Source organism: Symphalangus syndactylus, chromosome 8 (genome assembly GCF_028878055.3).
Source record: "Symphalangus syndactylus isolate Jambi chromosome 8, NHGRI_mSymSyn1-v2.1_pri, whole genome shotgun sequence".
Lineage (NCBI taxonomy): Eukaryota > Metazoa > Chordata > Mammalia > Primates > Hylobatidae > Symphalangus > Symphalangus syndactylus.
In genome coordinates, this window is record NC_072430.2 from 105,021,533 (window position 1) to 105,036,584 (window position 15,052).

Below are 15,052 nucleotides of genomic sequence, written 5' to 3' on the forward strand. Positions count from 1 at the left end.
CAGGCGTGAGCCACTGTGCCTGACCAACACTCTTTTTGTTACTGCCATTCCACCCCTCAGGTCCACCCCACAGCCTGTCCAATTAGCTATGTGAGTTCACTGCTCAGTTTGGTCTCTGCAAAGCAGAGCTAAAACAAACAATGCACCGTCCTTTAGGGCTCTTAAAATTAAAGCATGAGTACCCTCTAGTGGCTTGCAGGAAAGTTTCCACGATTCTCGAACTTTTCCTAAGTCCCAGATGAGTGAAGGACACTGGCGGGGGTGGGATGCACTGGAGCCAGATGTGTTCCCCACCAGCACACCCAGGAAATACATTTTTGCACAGCTGTAATTTTGACTTAAACATTTAAGGTCTGCATGCTCAACCATATCACCTACATGTTTGGCTCAGTATACATTTGTTTTCTCAAAATCTTTAGTATAGTGAGTGCTCCAGAAAGTCATTGCATGTTTACCCCATAGACCCATGAACTCTGAAAAGCATAGAGTTCCACTGAAATGCCCTTTCTGAGAATCAAAGTTGAAGTTCTTTTCACTTGCATTGGAAGAAAGCTAGATTTTGTGACCAGAGATGGAATAAAATATGAATAGAACCACAGTAAGTAGAATGTTCTCAGTATAGCCTGGCAGAAGATGTGTTGTGCCTAGCATGAGGTGAGGTGGTGATGTGTGCAATGGAAATGGAATTATTTGGCTTCAAACTGTGTGTGAACGCTTATGAGGATTCAGGCAATAGAGCAGACAGGGATACTTCAATCCCCACTGGGGTTGAACTGCCCTTTTCCATCTATGTCAAATAAGAAGTGGTGATGCTGGTCTATGTGATGCTTCTGACCTTAATAATAATTATGTCTTTTTGTTTCTGGTTTCTCCTCCACTAATAAGGGTCTGGGTCTTCTCCTTAGGGAGAAGGAATTGTATAACCAAAAAAAAAAAAAAAAAAAGCTTGGTTTTCCTAGCACTCCTGCAAAGATAAGGCAGGCCAGGACCTTCCAGAAGTTAAAGAACAGGCTCCATTGAAACCTGTGATAAGGAAGCAACAGACCATCACTGATGGGTCTGGGATGAAATTAGATCCCCTGTTACAGAGTACATTTTAGGAGACGCTAAAACAGAAACAGGGTGAGAACTCCAGGCTGAGACATTCCAGCGGGGAGGGATAGTTTAGATTTGTTTAGCATAAGGATAACAAGGAGCAGCTCATGGTTCCCTCATCAACTAAATTAGCTGAGATTACTGAGGCAATGGGGTATTGCATGAATATGCTGGCAAGGTGGGGGAGGTGTCATGCCAAGTACATTCTTAATATTGATAAAATACAGCTATGTAGAAGGGTGAAATATTCTCAAAGATTAGTCAACAAGAGATAAATCAAAGCCCAACCTGATAAAAACAGACTAACTGCAATTAGAACCAGCCCAGCTAGTGATGTCAAATCACTCTCCGTTAGCGTTTCATTCTGCAAACCCCAGGGTGTGAAGGATTAATTTTAAAAGGCCGCCTAACTCATCTCCTGGGGGTTTGGGTGACTACTTCACTTTTGAAGACTGATTTGAACCCTTTCATCCTTACTGAAGAAAAACCCTGAAGCTCATGCTAATATCCTGCCAATCCTCACAACTTATGGCTCCAAAGTTGGTTGAAATTTTGAATTATTTCCTTGCCAGTTAGCAAATAACATTACTTCGATCCTGCTAGATGCTCTCCCATTACTTCCCTGGACCCTTCCCAGGAGCCCCCAACTTCCTCATACCCAGTAACGCCCAATATAAATGTCTGGGGCAGCTCCTTGCATGGGCGAATTGACCAGTGCCCCTCACAAAACTGATTGTTGAAGATTTTGAGTATCGGGTGCAAAACCTGAAATCCAAGCATTATAGATTTTAGACAACGACCTGGGGAATTGAATGACCTTTGACTTATTTTAATACCATTCGATTTATCCCCCTTAATCACAAAGCAACTTTGCATAGCTTCACCACAATCAGTCAGGAGGAGTTCATGGAAAATTCTAGTAAGCTCTGCCACCTGCAAGTTTCTGCTGTCATTCCTTCTCTCTAGCCTCTATTTCCTCGTGTCTATCAAAAGAAGAATGTGGACCAGCCCAGGGGATCTCACTCTGGCTGCGTAAAAACACCTTGAAGCCTTTTAAAAATCTGCAGAGATCCAGGCTGGGAGCAGTGGCTCACGCCTGTAATCTCAGCACTTTGGGAGGCCTAGGCGGGAAGATCACTTGAGGTCAAGAGTTCGAGACCAGCCTAGCCAACATGGTGAAACACCATCTCCATTAAAAATACAGAATTAGGCCGGGCAGGTGGCTCACACCTGTAATCCCAGCACTTTGGGAGGCCAAGGTGGGAGGATCACCTGAGGTCAGGAGTTCAAGATCAGCCTGACCAATATGGAGGAACCCCGTCTCTACTAAAAATACAAAATTAGCCAGACATAGTGGTGCATGCCTTTAATCCCAGCTACTTAGGAGGCTGAGGCAGGAGAATCACTTGAACCTGGGAGGCGGAGGTTGAGGTGAGCCAAGATCACGCCATTGCACTCCAGTCTGGGCAACAAGAGCGAAACACTATCAAAAAAAAAAAAAAAAAAATTAGCCGGGGCTGTGGCAGGTGCCTGTAATCCCGGCTACTTGGGAGGCTGAGGCATGAGAATTGCTTGAACCTGGGAGGTGGAGGTTGCAGTGAGCCAAGATTGCAGTACTGCACTCCAGCCTGGGCAATAGACTAAGACTCTGTCTCAAAAAAAAAAAAGCAGCAGAGATTCTAATTGAATTGATCTGGGAGTGGGGCATCTGTGCTGTTTTTGAGTTCCCAGCGATTCTCTGTGAGCCAATGTGGATACTCACTGCACTGGCCAAACACTGAGGTCCTGGTGCCATGATTACAATTCAACTGCTCCTCTTATGTCACCAGTAAAAACAAGTTGCTTTCCAGGACTGACAATAGGTGCTGGCTGCAGCCTGGCCCAGATGCAGGACATCTTGGCTGAGAGGATAGCTGAGCTCTCAGAGGAGAAAACACAGACGTACCGAGCCCTCCTGAAGCACCTGAGGAGTCTGGCAGGCCAGCAGATCCGGAATATGGCGGTATGTTCCCTGGTTTCAACCACTGGGCACAGCGCACATATTTCTGAACCTCACTGAAATGTTGAGATATGCATTGGCAGAATCAGTATGCAAAAAGGTCTCAGCAGATTGAAGCAACAGGCGCAGTAAATGCTTAAAATTAATAAGCATTATGTAATAAAAATATTTAAGAAACAACTATAGGCCGGGAGAAGTGGCTCACACCTGTAATCCCAGCACTTTGGGAGACCAAGGCGGGTGGATCTCTTGAGGTCAGGAATTCAAGACCAGACTGGCCAATATGGTGAAACCTGTCTCTACTAAAAATACAAAAAATAGCTGGGCATGATGGTGCACGACTGTAATTCCAGCTACTCGGGAGGCTGAGGTGGGAGGATTGCTTGAACCCAGGAGGTACAGGTTGCAGTGAGCAGAGATCATGGCACTGCACTCCAGTCTGGGCAACAGAGCAAGACTTTATCTCAAAAAAAAAAGAAAGGAGGAAGAAGAAGAAGAAGAAGAAGAAGGAGAAGGAGAAGGAGAAGGAGAAGAAGAAAGAAGAAGAAGAAGAAGAAGAAAAGAAGAAGAAGAAGAAGAAGAAGAAGAAGAAGAAGAAGAAGAAGAAGAAGAAGAAGAAGAAGTAGTAGTAGTATAAGTCAAGCTCAAAAGAGTGGCTAAGCAGCATCACAGATGAGAAAAGGATGTTATGGTTTTGCTAGTTTCATGATAAGCTTGTCCAAGAACTTAGTTTAGTCTTAGGCTGCATTAACAAAATAGAGTATCTGAAACAAGGAGGGTAGCCTTCTCTACTCTGGACTGTTCAAAACGCAGCTGGAGAAAGAAGGTCAGATCTGGGAGGCATACTTGAAGATCTGGTTGATTTTGATCTCAAAAGAAAGGAAAAGAGACAGTTAGGTTTTTGAAACACATATGCTCCTTCCCCTGCATACCCTCAATTTTATAGCAGAAATCTTTGGGATATGGAAAACCAGGGAGGGCATGTTTCCTTTAAAACAGCTCTCAAGTGATTCCAAATGTTCTCTCCCCAGTCAGGAACTCTGACGAGGAGAAGGTGGCAGGAGAATGAGGGGTTGGAAACCACCCCAAAAAGAGGACTAGGGGTGGGAGGACAGGCAAAGGGAGCATGAGAGCTGCCTTGGACTATGTCTAGACTCCTGAGGTCTGATGTGTTATTATATATGAGTAGAGAGTAGAAGAATAACTGACAGATGAGGGTCCAGGGAGCCAGATTTCAGCTCAGGGGAAACAAAAAAAAAAAATTGTAAAATGGAGCTGCTCATAAAGGAATGGAGATTCCCTGTCCTCACCTGTGTTCCAGTCCAGACCGCAGCAACCAGGAGGTCATCGTAGATTCCTTCCCTATGCTGGGAGGAGAATCTTGAGTTCAGTGGCCAGTCCTTTCCCTCCCAAGTTCTGAAATGCTACAGGCTCCATAAGATCTGAGTAAGGGCTCCCAAAAAAGAGTGAAAAGGCAATTCTCTGTCCAACTGTGTGGATGCCTCAGAACACTGACACAGCCCATGTGAAGTCTGGCCCTTTCAGAAGCCCACAAGAGATGAGGCTGAGACCCTGTGCACCAAGGCAAGATGGCACGTCTGTAGCCAACACCATGGCCATCTTCACTGTGGCCAGAGCTGAGTGGGGTGGCTCACTCCCGCTGAGCCTCCCTGCTTGAATCTGAATCCCAGGCCTGCCCCTTCCTAGCTGGGGACATTGGTCAAGTTTCATAATTTGTCTGTGCTTCAGTGTCTTCATCTGTAAAATAGGGATAACGACACCCACCTCACTGGGTTGTTGTGTCAGGGGTTAGACAGCGCGTGGAACACACTGGTGTTAGGTAAGTGCTAGGCACCCTCGAGTCCTCTTCCCAAAGAAGCCAGTGGGAGGGGCCCTCCCTGACAAGCTGAACCCATGCCCTCTGCAAAAGAGAGAAAGACTGAACTGAGATTCCCCTTGACCCTTTCATGGCCACTAAGAGGACCATCAGCAGGTGCCTTCGGGGTAGAGAAGCTGAGAGATAGAATGACTGAGCTATAACTCTCTCTCCTTAGTCCTTAGGGGGGCATGTGATAAGCCGGCATTGCTATTCGGACCTGAATCCAATTCTTGCTGTGGGCAATGCTACCCTCAATCTGATTTCAGCAGGTAAGCTGCCTCCAAACACTCTGAACAGCACCTAGAGATCTTTTGTCTTTTTTATTTATTCTTTTAAGGAATTGCTTTAAGTCAGAGCCCAAGTCTCTGGTTCTCAATTCACCATGGGGAGCCCAGCTCATGAGGGAAGGTGCACTGATCCAAAAGGCAGCTGGTGTTTCCTTCTGACACCACACATGCACACAACCTGGGACCACACACTCAGTTAGCTCATGTGTTCGCCCACGTGTCTTGCTTGACCAGTAAACACCAGAGGTGACGTGCAGAGGCTAAGCTGAGGGCGAGGTTGCAGTGCACACCCTCCCTGTGGGCCAAGGGACTGCTCCCTGCTCCCCCGTTCTCATCATGGGCTGCCTCCACCAACACACAGTCCGAGGCCCCCATACAGTGCCCTCAAAGTTGCATCCCCGCCCCCTAGTTGCTGTGTAAGAAGCTACAAGGCTGGTGAGGACACACAGTGGACATCCACACAGGTCGTGGTGGGCCCCTGGGAAGGGGTAGGCAGTGATTGATTTTAACTGCTAGCTGAGAGAAACGTTCCCTTGGGGTGGCTGCCCACTAAACCTCCCTTTCATCTCCCCAAGCACCCAGCACACTCACACTGCCCCCAGCTGCCCCCCAGATACTAATACCCCCTTGACTGGATGCAACTACATGCCAGGCTGTGCTGGGGCGTTGGTCGTTACCACTGGCTGAAGGTCTGCTTTCCCAGCTCAGCTAGAGCCATCTCCACCCAGAGCACAGCCCCGGCTCCAGCAAAGGCAGTAGATCAGCTCACTGGCCCAGCATCAGGGAGGGGCCAGGCAGAGATCAACCGTGGGAGCCTCCTTTGGGGCACCCTGCCTCCTCACAAGCATACCTACGTTCCAACCAGCACAGCGCTCACTGTGCCAGGAATCAAACGCATGTCACAGTCCCCAGGCCGTAGTTTGATCTCCTCACTGCACTCCTGTGGGCCAGAGGGCACAGTTTTGGTCACCAAGAGGGGACAACTGGGCTAGAAGGAGGTTTCAGAATTTTTCACTTCATTTTAAAGGTGTAAGTGCCTGTCTCAAGAGCTGACAACAGCAGGAAGAACAAAAGGCAAAGTCAGTGGCTGGAACTGAATTGAATAGTTAAAAGTGCAAACAAACCGTGTGTTGGCTTAAAGTTGTTGGCTTAACAAGTGATCATAAGCACTGAACGGGTTCTGTGTAGTTAACCACAGGCCCAGTGAGCCTTCAAGGCAGAAGAGATCCCAGTTCACATACCAAATATGCTGATGAGAGAATAGTAATGTCATGACGGTGCCACCACCTGGGACCCCATGATGGGACCCTGTGACTTTGCCGTGGACTCAGACCTCAGCCTTGCTCTGTGTAGAGGAAGCTGGCCTTTCCTTCTCCACTGCTGACATTTAAAAGAACAGAATAATCTTGCTCTCCTTGTTGTGACTATGCAGAAATATCATTCTCTTCCACAGAAGGTACGTGGCAGATTCCTCTAAATGAACATTTTCTTGCTGGGTTAGCAAGTGCAGACCCTAAGCCAGAGGAAATTTTGGAATCTGTGCATATCCCGCACTCTCAAAAGGTCAGAATTCCACTGGTTGCTTTTGAGGGTGGTTTTTCCTTTTTCATAACTGAGTCCAGTCATCTTTAGAAATCTAAAAACAGATGGAAAGAAAATAACTCTGCCCTGCAAACCTGTTTCCTGTCCAACTGCAGATTGGGCCAGCACCAAGGCCCTCCGACAGCCAAGAGCAGGCAGATCCGGGTGTGGATGTGGGGCTGTTGTTCTAGCTGCAGGGTGGAGCCTGCTGAGGGCCTGTGGTCACACCACCACGCCCCTCATGGCCACGAGTTCAAGCTCTCAGACTGTCAAATGGAGTGTCTCTAACTGACCCACAGGGAGATGGGGGCTAGGGCTCAGCTGTCCCACACCCCACTCTAGCCAATAGTTCATGGGCGCAGGAGGGCCTCTAGTTGTTTGCTAACTCAGAATCCCTGCAGCTGATGTGGCCACCCAGCCAGCTATGGAGTTGACCTTCTGTCCTCACTGCCTGTTCCCTGTGCCTCTGCCAAAGCTGTACCTGAATCCAAGAGGATAGTCTTCCCAGAGAGAGGCAATGCAACACACACCCACCCACACACACACACACACCCTAGCTCAGCCCCCAAAGTCCCGGAGAGGAGCAGCCAAGACTCTGGGGCACCAGGATGAGGATGGCCCACTCCCCATCCGGGGCCTTCTGCTACGGTAGCAGTAGTGTTCTTCTACAGGGGCATCGGTCGTTACCATTGGCTGAAGGTCTCTGCTTTCCCAGCTCAGTCACAGCCATCTCCACCTGGAGCACAGCCCCGGCCCCAGCCAAGGCAATAGATCAGCTCACCAGCCCAGCAGCAGGGAGGGACCAGGCAGAGATCAACAGTGGGGGGCTCCTTTGGGGCACCCCCGACTCCTACAACCATGCCTACATTCCAACCAGCACAGCTCTCACTGTGCCAGGTGTCTTGTTAGATTGTGTCTATGTGATTAATTAGTAGCACAAAAAGCCGGGGGCAGCCTGGTTACGGAGGGAGTCATAAGTTATGCTTTCAGCCATGTGTGATCTTCATTAGTTTTTCCTTTGGAATGGAAACTTTGAAATGTGTTCCCATTTAAATCCATGAAAAGGCAGCAGAAGGAAAAACAAGCCCACTCAAACATGTGCACCCTTGGTGGCCACACAGATGGAAATGCACAAAGGGGCACAGGCCGTCTTCGTGGACCCCACCTCGGCTCACCAAAGGTCATGGCGCCAAGGGGTCAGCTGGGGCAGCCATCACCTTTGACTCTTCCTCCTGACACAGGATTCCCTAGCCACTGTTGGAAAGCTTTGCTCGGCTCCCTTTTGTGCTTTGCCAAGTGGAAAAGCGATCATTTCTACAAGCCAAGCAATGTGGTGGGTCTCCTTTGTACTTTTAGCAAATCACCTTTAAAAGCCCCTGCATTAGGAGGGCTCCTCCACCCTCATGGGGAAAAGGCGTCTGAAGACTGGAGGGAATGGCCCCTGGCAATGCCAGCACATGGACGGGTGTCCAGGCGTGAGTTTCCACAGCATCCCATGCAGAGGCATCCTGGCCTCCGAGGGAGAGTGAGCGGTGGTCCCTGTTCCTTGAGGGTGTCCAAGGCCTTGAGAGTGGGCCTTGGGGAGGACGCTGTTCTCACTTTGAACGAGAAATCAGCCAAGGTGTCCTCTAATTGTGCCAACTGTCTTTGGTGCCTTGTTAGATTGTGTCTAAATGATTAACTAGTGGCAACAAGAAGCATAAACCACGTTCTTAGTTTTGACATATCAGATAACCCCAAATGGTTTTTGTCTCCACAGTGGGAATTTGTGTCAGCCTTCCGACAGGCTCAGTGCCAGCAGAACGCCTTGCCCCACGTGAATGCCGGCATGCGAGTCCTTCTCAAAGAAGGCACAGACAGCATTGAGGACCTGAGCATCGCCTATGGAGGGTGGGGGCTGCCACCATCAGTGCACACAGATCCTGTCAGCAGCTCCTCGGGAGGTAAGCCAAGAGCCCGTACCCTGAGGGGGAAGCTTGCTGTTAAATAAAACAAGTGCTCTGTCTCTGGCAAGCGTCAGTAAAGCCCTGGGAAGATGGAAACTCTTACATGAAAATCACTGCTTGTTCTTTCTGTCATCTTGCTAAATGAATTAAACCTTATTTGACTTTGATTAATTGGATGCCACTCTTTGGATGAGGTATACAACAAAAATGACCTAGCCTGAGTTCAGCCAGCAGGTGATTTTTTCCCATCTGCCCTCGTTCTCTTACACAGATCAACAGCCTAGCCATCCTGGTGCCATGGCTTATGCCTATAATCCCAGCAATGTGGGAGGCCAAGGCAGGAGGATTGCTTGAGCTTAGGAATTCAAAACGAGCTTGGGCAACAAAACAAGACCCCATCTCTACTATATATATATGTATTTTTTTTTTTTTTAATTAGCTGGGCATGGTGGCATGCACCTGTAGTCCCAGCTCCTCAGGAGGCTGAGACAAGAGTATCACTTGAGCCCTGGAGTTTGAGGCTGCAGTGAGTAGCGATCATGCCACTACACTCCAACCTAGGTGACAGAGCAAGACTGTGTTTCAAAAAAAAGTCTAGCAAACCCACCCTGGGCAGTGTCCAAGTGGCACCTAACACTCCCACCGTTAAGTGCACTCTATTTCTTCCTCAGTGAAGTCAGTCTCCAAGTCTGAGTCCTGTTCCATTCACAATGGAATTGGCCCTAGTGGTCTGTTTTGTTGTTGTTGTTTTTGAGATGAAGTCTCACTCTGGCACCCAGGCTGGAGTGCAGTGGTGCAATCTCGGCTTCACTGCAACCTCCGTCTCCTGGGTTCAAGTGATTTTCGTGCTCAGCCTCCCGAGTAGCTGGAATTACAAGTGTGCGCCACCACACCCAGCTAATTTTTGTGTTTTTAGTAGAGATGGGGTTTCACCATGTTGCCCAGTCTGGTCTCAAACTACTGGGCTCAAACGATCCAGCTGTCTCAGCCTCCCAAAGTGCTGGGATTACAGGTGTGAGCCATCATGCCTGGCCTGCTCTGCTTATTTAATACTTGATTCTAGCATGTCTGGCTGTGGAACGTGTTCATGTTCAAGTTGCAATAGAACGGGTCCCATTCTCACCCTGCCATGACCCTTGGGCCACTCAATGCAGCCTCCCCAGGCCTTGGTTTCCCTAAGCAGCTTGATTAGGTGATTTCTGAGTTTCCAGAGGAAACTCTGGGGTCTCTAAAAGGTCACTATCCCATATCATGCCATGCTAGAAACTGCCGTCTAACCAATTCCTTCCTGCCTTCGACCCTCCCATTCGCTGGAATGAGCTGATGCTGGATGGGGCTTGCAGGCTGCTTCTGGATGAAGTCTCGCTCCCAGGCTCAGCCCTGGGTGGCCGGGTGGAATTCAAGAGGACCCTAGTCGTCAGCTTCCTCTTCAAATTCTACCTAGAGGTTCTGCAGGAACTGAAGAAGCTGGTGAAGCTATTCTCTGTGCGTGTGGGTGCTCTGGTGTATTCGCTGGCTGGGGCTGCTGAAACAAAGTAGCACAGCCTGCCTGGCCTGAACAATAGAAACAAGTTCCCTCACAGTTCTAGAGGCGTGAGCAGGCCTGGTTCCCTCTGAGGGCTGTGCCGGGGACCCTGCTCCCTGCCTCTCCTCTAGCTCCTGCAGGTTTGCTGGCAATCTTGGGCACTCCTTGGCTTCTAGAAGCATCACCCTGATCTCTGTCTTCACATGAAGTTCTGTGGGTACATCTGTGTCCAAATTTCCCCTTCTCACAAGGACATCAGTCATATGGCATTAGGGCCTGTCTTAAGTACCTCATTTTAACTTGATTACCTCTGCAGTAAAGGCCCTGCCTTATTTGGATAAGGCCACATTCTGAAGAACTGGGGCTGGAGTGCTGGAACTTCAACACAGATATTTAGAACAGACACAATTTGACCCATAGCATCTGGCTCTTATGTGTTCCTTGCACCCATAAACTCACAGCTTTCCCATCACTTTGGCAAATTGTCTTGTGCACAGCCTGTGCTGTTACCTGTCACCTGCTCTGAGTCAGGCCTTATCAGTTCCCAGTCGGCCCTTCTCCTGGAATCCAGCCCTGAGGGGCTACATGAGGCTCATGACGCCAGACTGTCTGCAGTCCGCAAATGTTGACTGTGTGCCCTGAATACTGAAACATTGTGGTGTCCCTGCTGCCACTGTGCAGTTTTTTCTTTTAAAAGCAACTTTATTGAAGTGTAATTTACACATCATAAAATGCACCTATTTAAATTCAGCGCATGTTGACAAATGTGTATATCTGTGTAGCTACCACCTCAAATTTTCCATTATCCCAAAAAGTATCCTATGCCCCCTTGTGTCACCATCTTGCCCCTGGCCCAGGCAACCACCAATCACTTTGCTGGCACTAGAGATTCATTTTGCCTCTTCTGTAATTTTATGATCATTCTAAAACATAAAATAAAATTTTATTTTTCAAAACAACCAAAACTGCCCAGGCATGGTGGCTCACACCTGTAATCCCAGCACTTTGGGAGGCCAAGGCAGGCTTGGGCCCAGTAGTTGGAGACCAGTCTGGGGAACATCGGGAAACCCCACCTTTATAAGAAATGGAAAAATTAGCTGGCCGTGGTGGCACATATCTGTAGACTCAGCTACTTAGAGGCTGAGGTGGAAGGATCTCTTAAGCCTGGGAGCTCGAGGCCTCAGCGAGCCATGTTTGTACCACTGCACTCTAGCCTGGGGGACAGAGCAAGAGCCTGTATGAAAAAAAAAAACACATACACACACACCAAAAACTGGTGTGTATGCTAATGTTTAAATAGCTTTCTAGATTTTTCTGATTGTAAACTTTTGGAATAAGCTAAGCAAAGCAAAACATATTCTCTCTCTCTCTTTCTTTCTCTCTTTCCTTCTCTCTCTCTCTCCACTCCTCCCCGACCATGATTACAACTCACCCTACCTTGTATTCCCTGTTCCCCAACCACAGCTCACCCCAAGAGCCCGCTCTTCTAAGGTATCTGATTTTCACAGACTCAGAAGAAGACCCTCATCAACCACACTCACCAGGATAATCCTGGCTGCCATTTAATTTCTGAATCAAGACACTTGACAAGTTTCAGTGACACCCAGAGCAGCCTCCCCACCTGTACCGCTCTCCCAGGAGAGTTGAGTTCCTGAGAAAAGCAATCTGGCTTTGAGTCCTTTTGTGTGCAATGGATACCTGCTTATTCTGGGATGGCTTATCTAGCCCATTTTCCTTGCTTCTCCTCCTGCCTCTGCCCCCGCTCTCTGGCAAGCCTCTCCCTCCTCAGGGTGGCTTGAGGATCAGATTCCAAGCAGTCAGTCCAGGTCCTCATTATGTGGAGGGAGGAGGGGAACAAGAAACATTCATAAAACATGAAGCCGGGGCAGGTAGTATGGATCGTGGTTATGCACGCTATGCTGGATGCATTAGCCAAGTCAGTTTCACGTAAACCAAAGCCCAGTTTAACCGTAGCTAACCAGCTTATCTTTATTGTTTTGAATCATCTTTCAGGACAGCCGTCATCATTCTGAAATTTCAGACCGATTCCTAAGTGCTCTCGAAGATTTCCCAGTCACAATACCCCAGGGAGTCCACACGTACCAGGTCAGTGAGTTTGATTTAACTGAAACCTGCAAACTCGAGCTGTGCTGAGCGAGCAAGCTTTTCAGAGCTGCGGTTTCACGTCTGACGTTCTAGTGGTGGCTCTTTGCTTAGTCCGCGTCACGGAGACGCTGGAATCTGAGGTCAGGCCCAAGCTGCTGCTGGATGAGCTCAAGGCTGAACCATCTAGCTAATCTACAGTCTAATCATTATAATCTCTTCAAAGTGATATTCTTTGGGCATTTGTTTGATAGTTACTCAGAAGAGCAACCGAGCTGGAAGGTTCAGCCCCCAGCTCTGATTGCAAATGTTTAATCTCCAGTCAGCAAACAAATGCCCTGCAAGTAACTGAACTCACCCTTCTAGCAGGACAGTTTAGAAATTATGCATTCTTGCTATAGCACAACCCCTCTCCCACCCCACCTCCACATACATGCACACAGACACACACACCCACACACACACACACAGAGAGCTTCCCTGAGAAGAGCTCCAGAATAAACACTATCTCCACCTCCTTACAGCCTAGTGATGTTTTTGTGCCATTCCCAAGGGCAGCCAGGACACCTTATTCTGGATCTGGGGGGACTCTGTTGCCATCCCCCAAACCCTGGGCCAGAGGCCCCAATCAAGTCCATACTTGGGCTTCTGGCTTGGATTTTGGCATCCCACCTTAGGAACTGTATCACTTTATGCCCCATCATCATGACGACAGTACCTGTGGACAGATTGATCATTGGAAAGGTGAGGAGGCAGGACAGCAAGACCCCTGAGAGCACCACCAGGGAAAAGAAGATGCCAGAAGAAGAAGCTGGGGTGCCCCTTCACCTACTTCACCATTTATTGCCATATAACTGAAATGACAATTCACTGTTCTAGTGGCATCATTAATGTGTCACACTCATCATCTGGCCCGCTCCAGTGTTTGTCACCCAAGGGTGACTGTCCAATTTCTCAATCCCAGCTCAGGAGTGTTGGTGATAGGCCAGGCCACTTCTGAAAATTAAAAGCTTCTGAGGCAACTCTTGTCTTCCTCTGTAGAGTGTGGATCCTCATCAGCCTCTCCAAGACCCAGTTGGACGCCCTATCATGCACCTGTCAGCTCTTAAACATGCCACTGGGGAAGCCATGTTTTGTGATGACATTCCCATGGTGGATAAAGAACTTTTCATGGCTTTGGTGACCAGTAGCAGGGCTCATGCAAAAATCATGTTAGTAAACAAAGAGCTTTCAAGAGCCTTTTAAAAGCACACCTGGGGACCCCTCAGAGGAATGCGCCCATGCTCCTGCCATGTCCTGAACCTAAAGAACCTAAAATGGAAAGAATAAAGAAAAGGTTGCCAGCTCCAGGAGGAAGGGAGAGCATCTAGAAATGAGCATCATGGAGAGAGAATAAAAATCACTGGCCAGGCTCAGTGGCTCATGCCTGTAATCCCAACACTTTGGGAGGCCAAGGCGGGCAGATCACCTGAGGTCAGAAGTTCAAGACCAGCCTGGCCAACATGGTGAAACCCCGTCTCAACTAAAAATACAAAAATTAGCTGGGCGTGGTGGCACACGCCTGCAATCCCAGCTACTCAGGAGGCTGAGGCAGGAGAATCACTTGAGCTCGGGAAGTGGAGGTTGCAGTGAGCCAAGATCGAACTACTGCACTCCAGCCTGGGTGGCAAAGTAAGACTCTGTCTCAAAAAAAAAAACAAAATCACAGTTACAAGCCCTTTGTTTCCCTCCTAACCTCACAAAACCTCAGCTCCCTGCTACAGCCTCAGACATGACTCAAAGGCATAATCCTGATAGAGAGCTGGTATTGAGGTGGTGGTGAAATACCCACTTCATGCCCAAGAATGAATGGCCCCTGTCCCAACCTTCAAGAACGTCCCTTGCCAAGGCCACACTATCCCTTCTCCACTTCCCAACACCCAACAGCTAAAGTGTTGTCTCCTGGCCCAGCGGGAGTCTCTTGGACCCTACTCCTTGGCAGGTCTGTTCTGATTGGTCAGGACCTAAGCTGGATTTGTTGTCATATATTCCGATTTTCAACAATGTTCTATCCCTCCCTGAAATTTGGGGCCCTCAAAGCTTGCTGATTTCTACTTCCTCTTTTTTTAATTTAGAGACAGAGTCTGGCTCTGTCATCCAGGCTGGGGGCAGAGGCACCATCATAGCTCACTGCAGCCTTGAACTCCTGAGCTCAAGCCATCCTCCCACCTCAGCATCCTGAGTAGCTGGGACTACAGGCATGCACCACCACCACACCTGGCTAATTTTTAACAATTTTTTTGTTGAGACAGAGTCTTGCTATGTTGCCCAGGCTGGTCTCAAATTCCTGGCATCAAGCAATCTCTCCCTTCTTGACCACCCAAAGTGCTGAGGTTACAGGCATCCACCATCCTGCCCAGAGTGATTTCTACTTCTTAAATATCTCTTTGTTTAGATCAATTGATGTGTCCAAGGCCCTTGAACTACCCGAAGTGGTTGATGTGATAACAGCTGAAGACATTCCAGGCACCAATGGTGCTGAAGGTGACAAACTGCTGGCTGTAGATAAGGTATGTCGGGACATGCTCTCCTAGATGATTCTGTGTAGACAATCACCAAGGTACCCCTCCTGCCAGCTGTCCAGCTCCCCAGCTCTTC

The 15,052-nt window shown here is 48.5% G+C and overlaps 1 protein-coding gene across 1 annotated transcript in view; it reads left to right on the forward strand.

Moving 5' to 3' along the window:
- The window catches only part of LOC129488252 (aldehyde oxidase 2-like), an 80,308-nt gene that overhangs the window by 20,918 nt on the left and 44,338 nt on the right, over positions 1 to 15,052 (forward strand). The window contains 9 exon segments of the mRNA XM_063644892.1: positions 2,946 to 3,097; positions 5,149 to 5,242; positions 6,714 to 6,823; positions 8,601 to 8,730; positions 8,733 to 8,785; positions 10,096 to 10,290; positions 12,326 to 12,418; positions 13,457 to 13,626; positions 14,850 to 14,964. Of these exon segments, the coding sequence (XP_063500962.1) occupies positions 2,946 to 3,097; positions 5,149 to 5,242; positions 6,714 to 6,823; positions 8,601 to 8,730; positions 8,733 to 8,785; positions 10,096 to 10,290; positions 12,326 to 12,418; positions 13,457 to 13,626; positions 14,850 to 14,964 (1,112 nt within the window).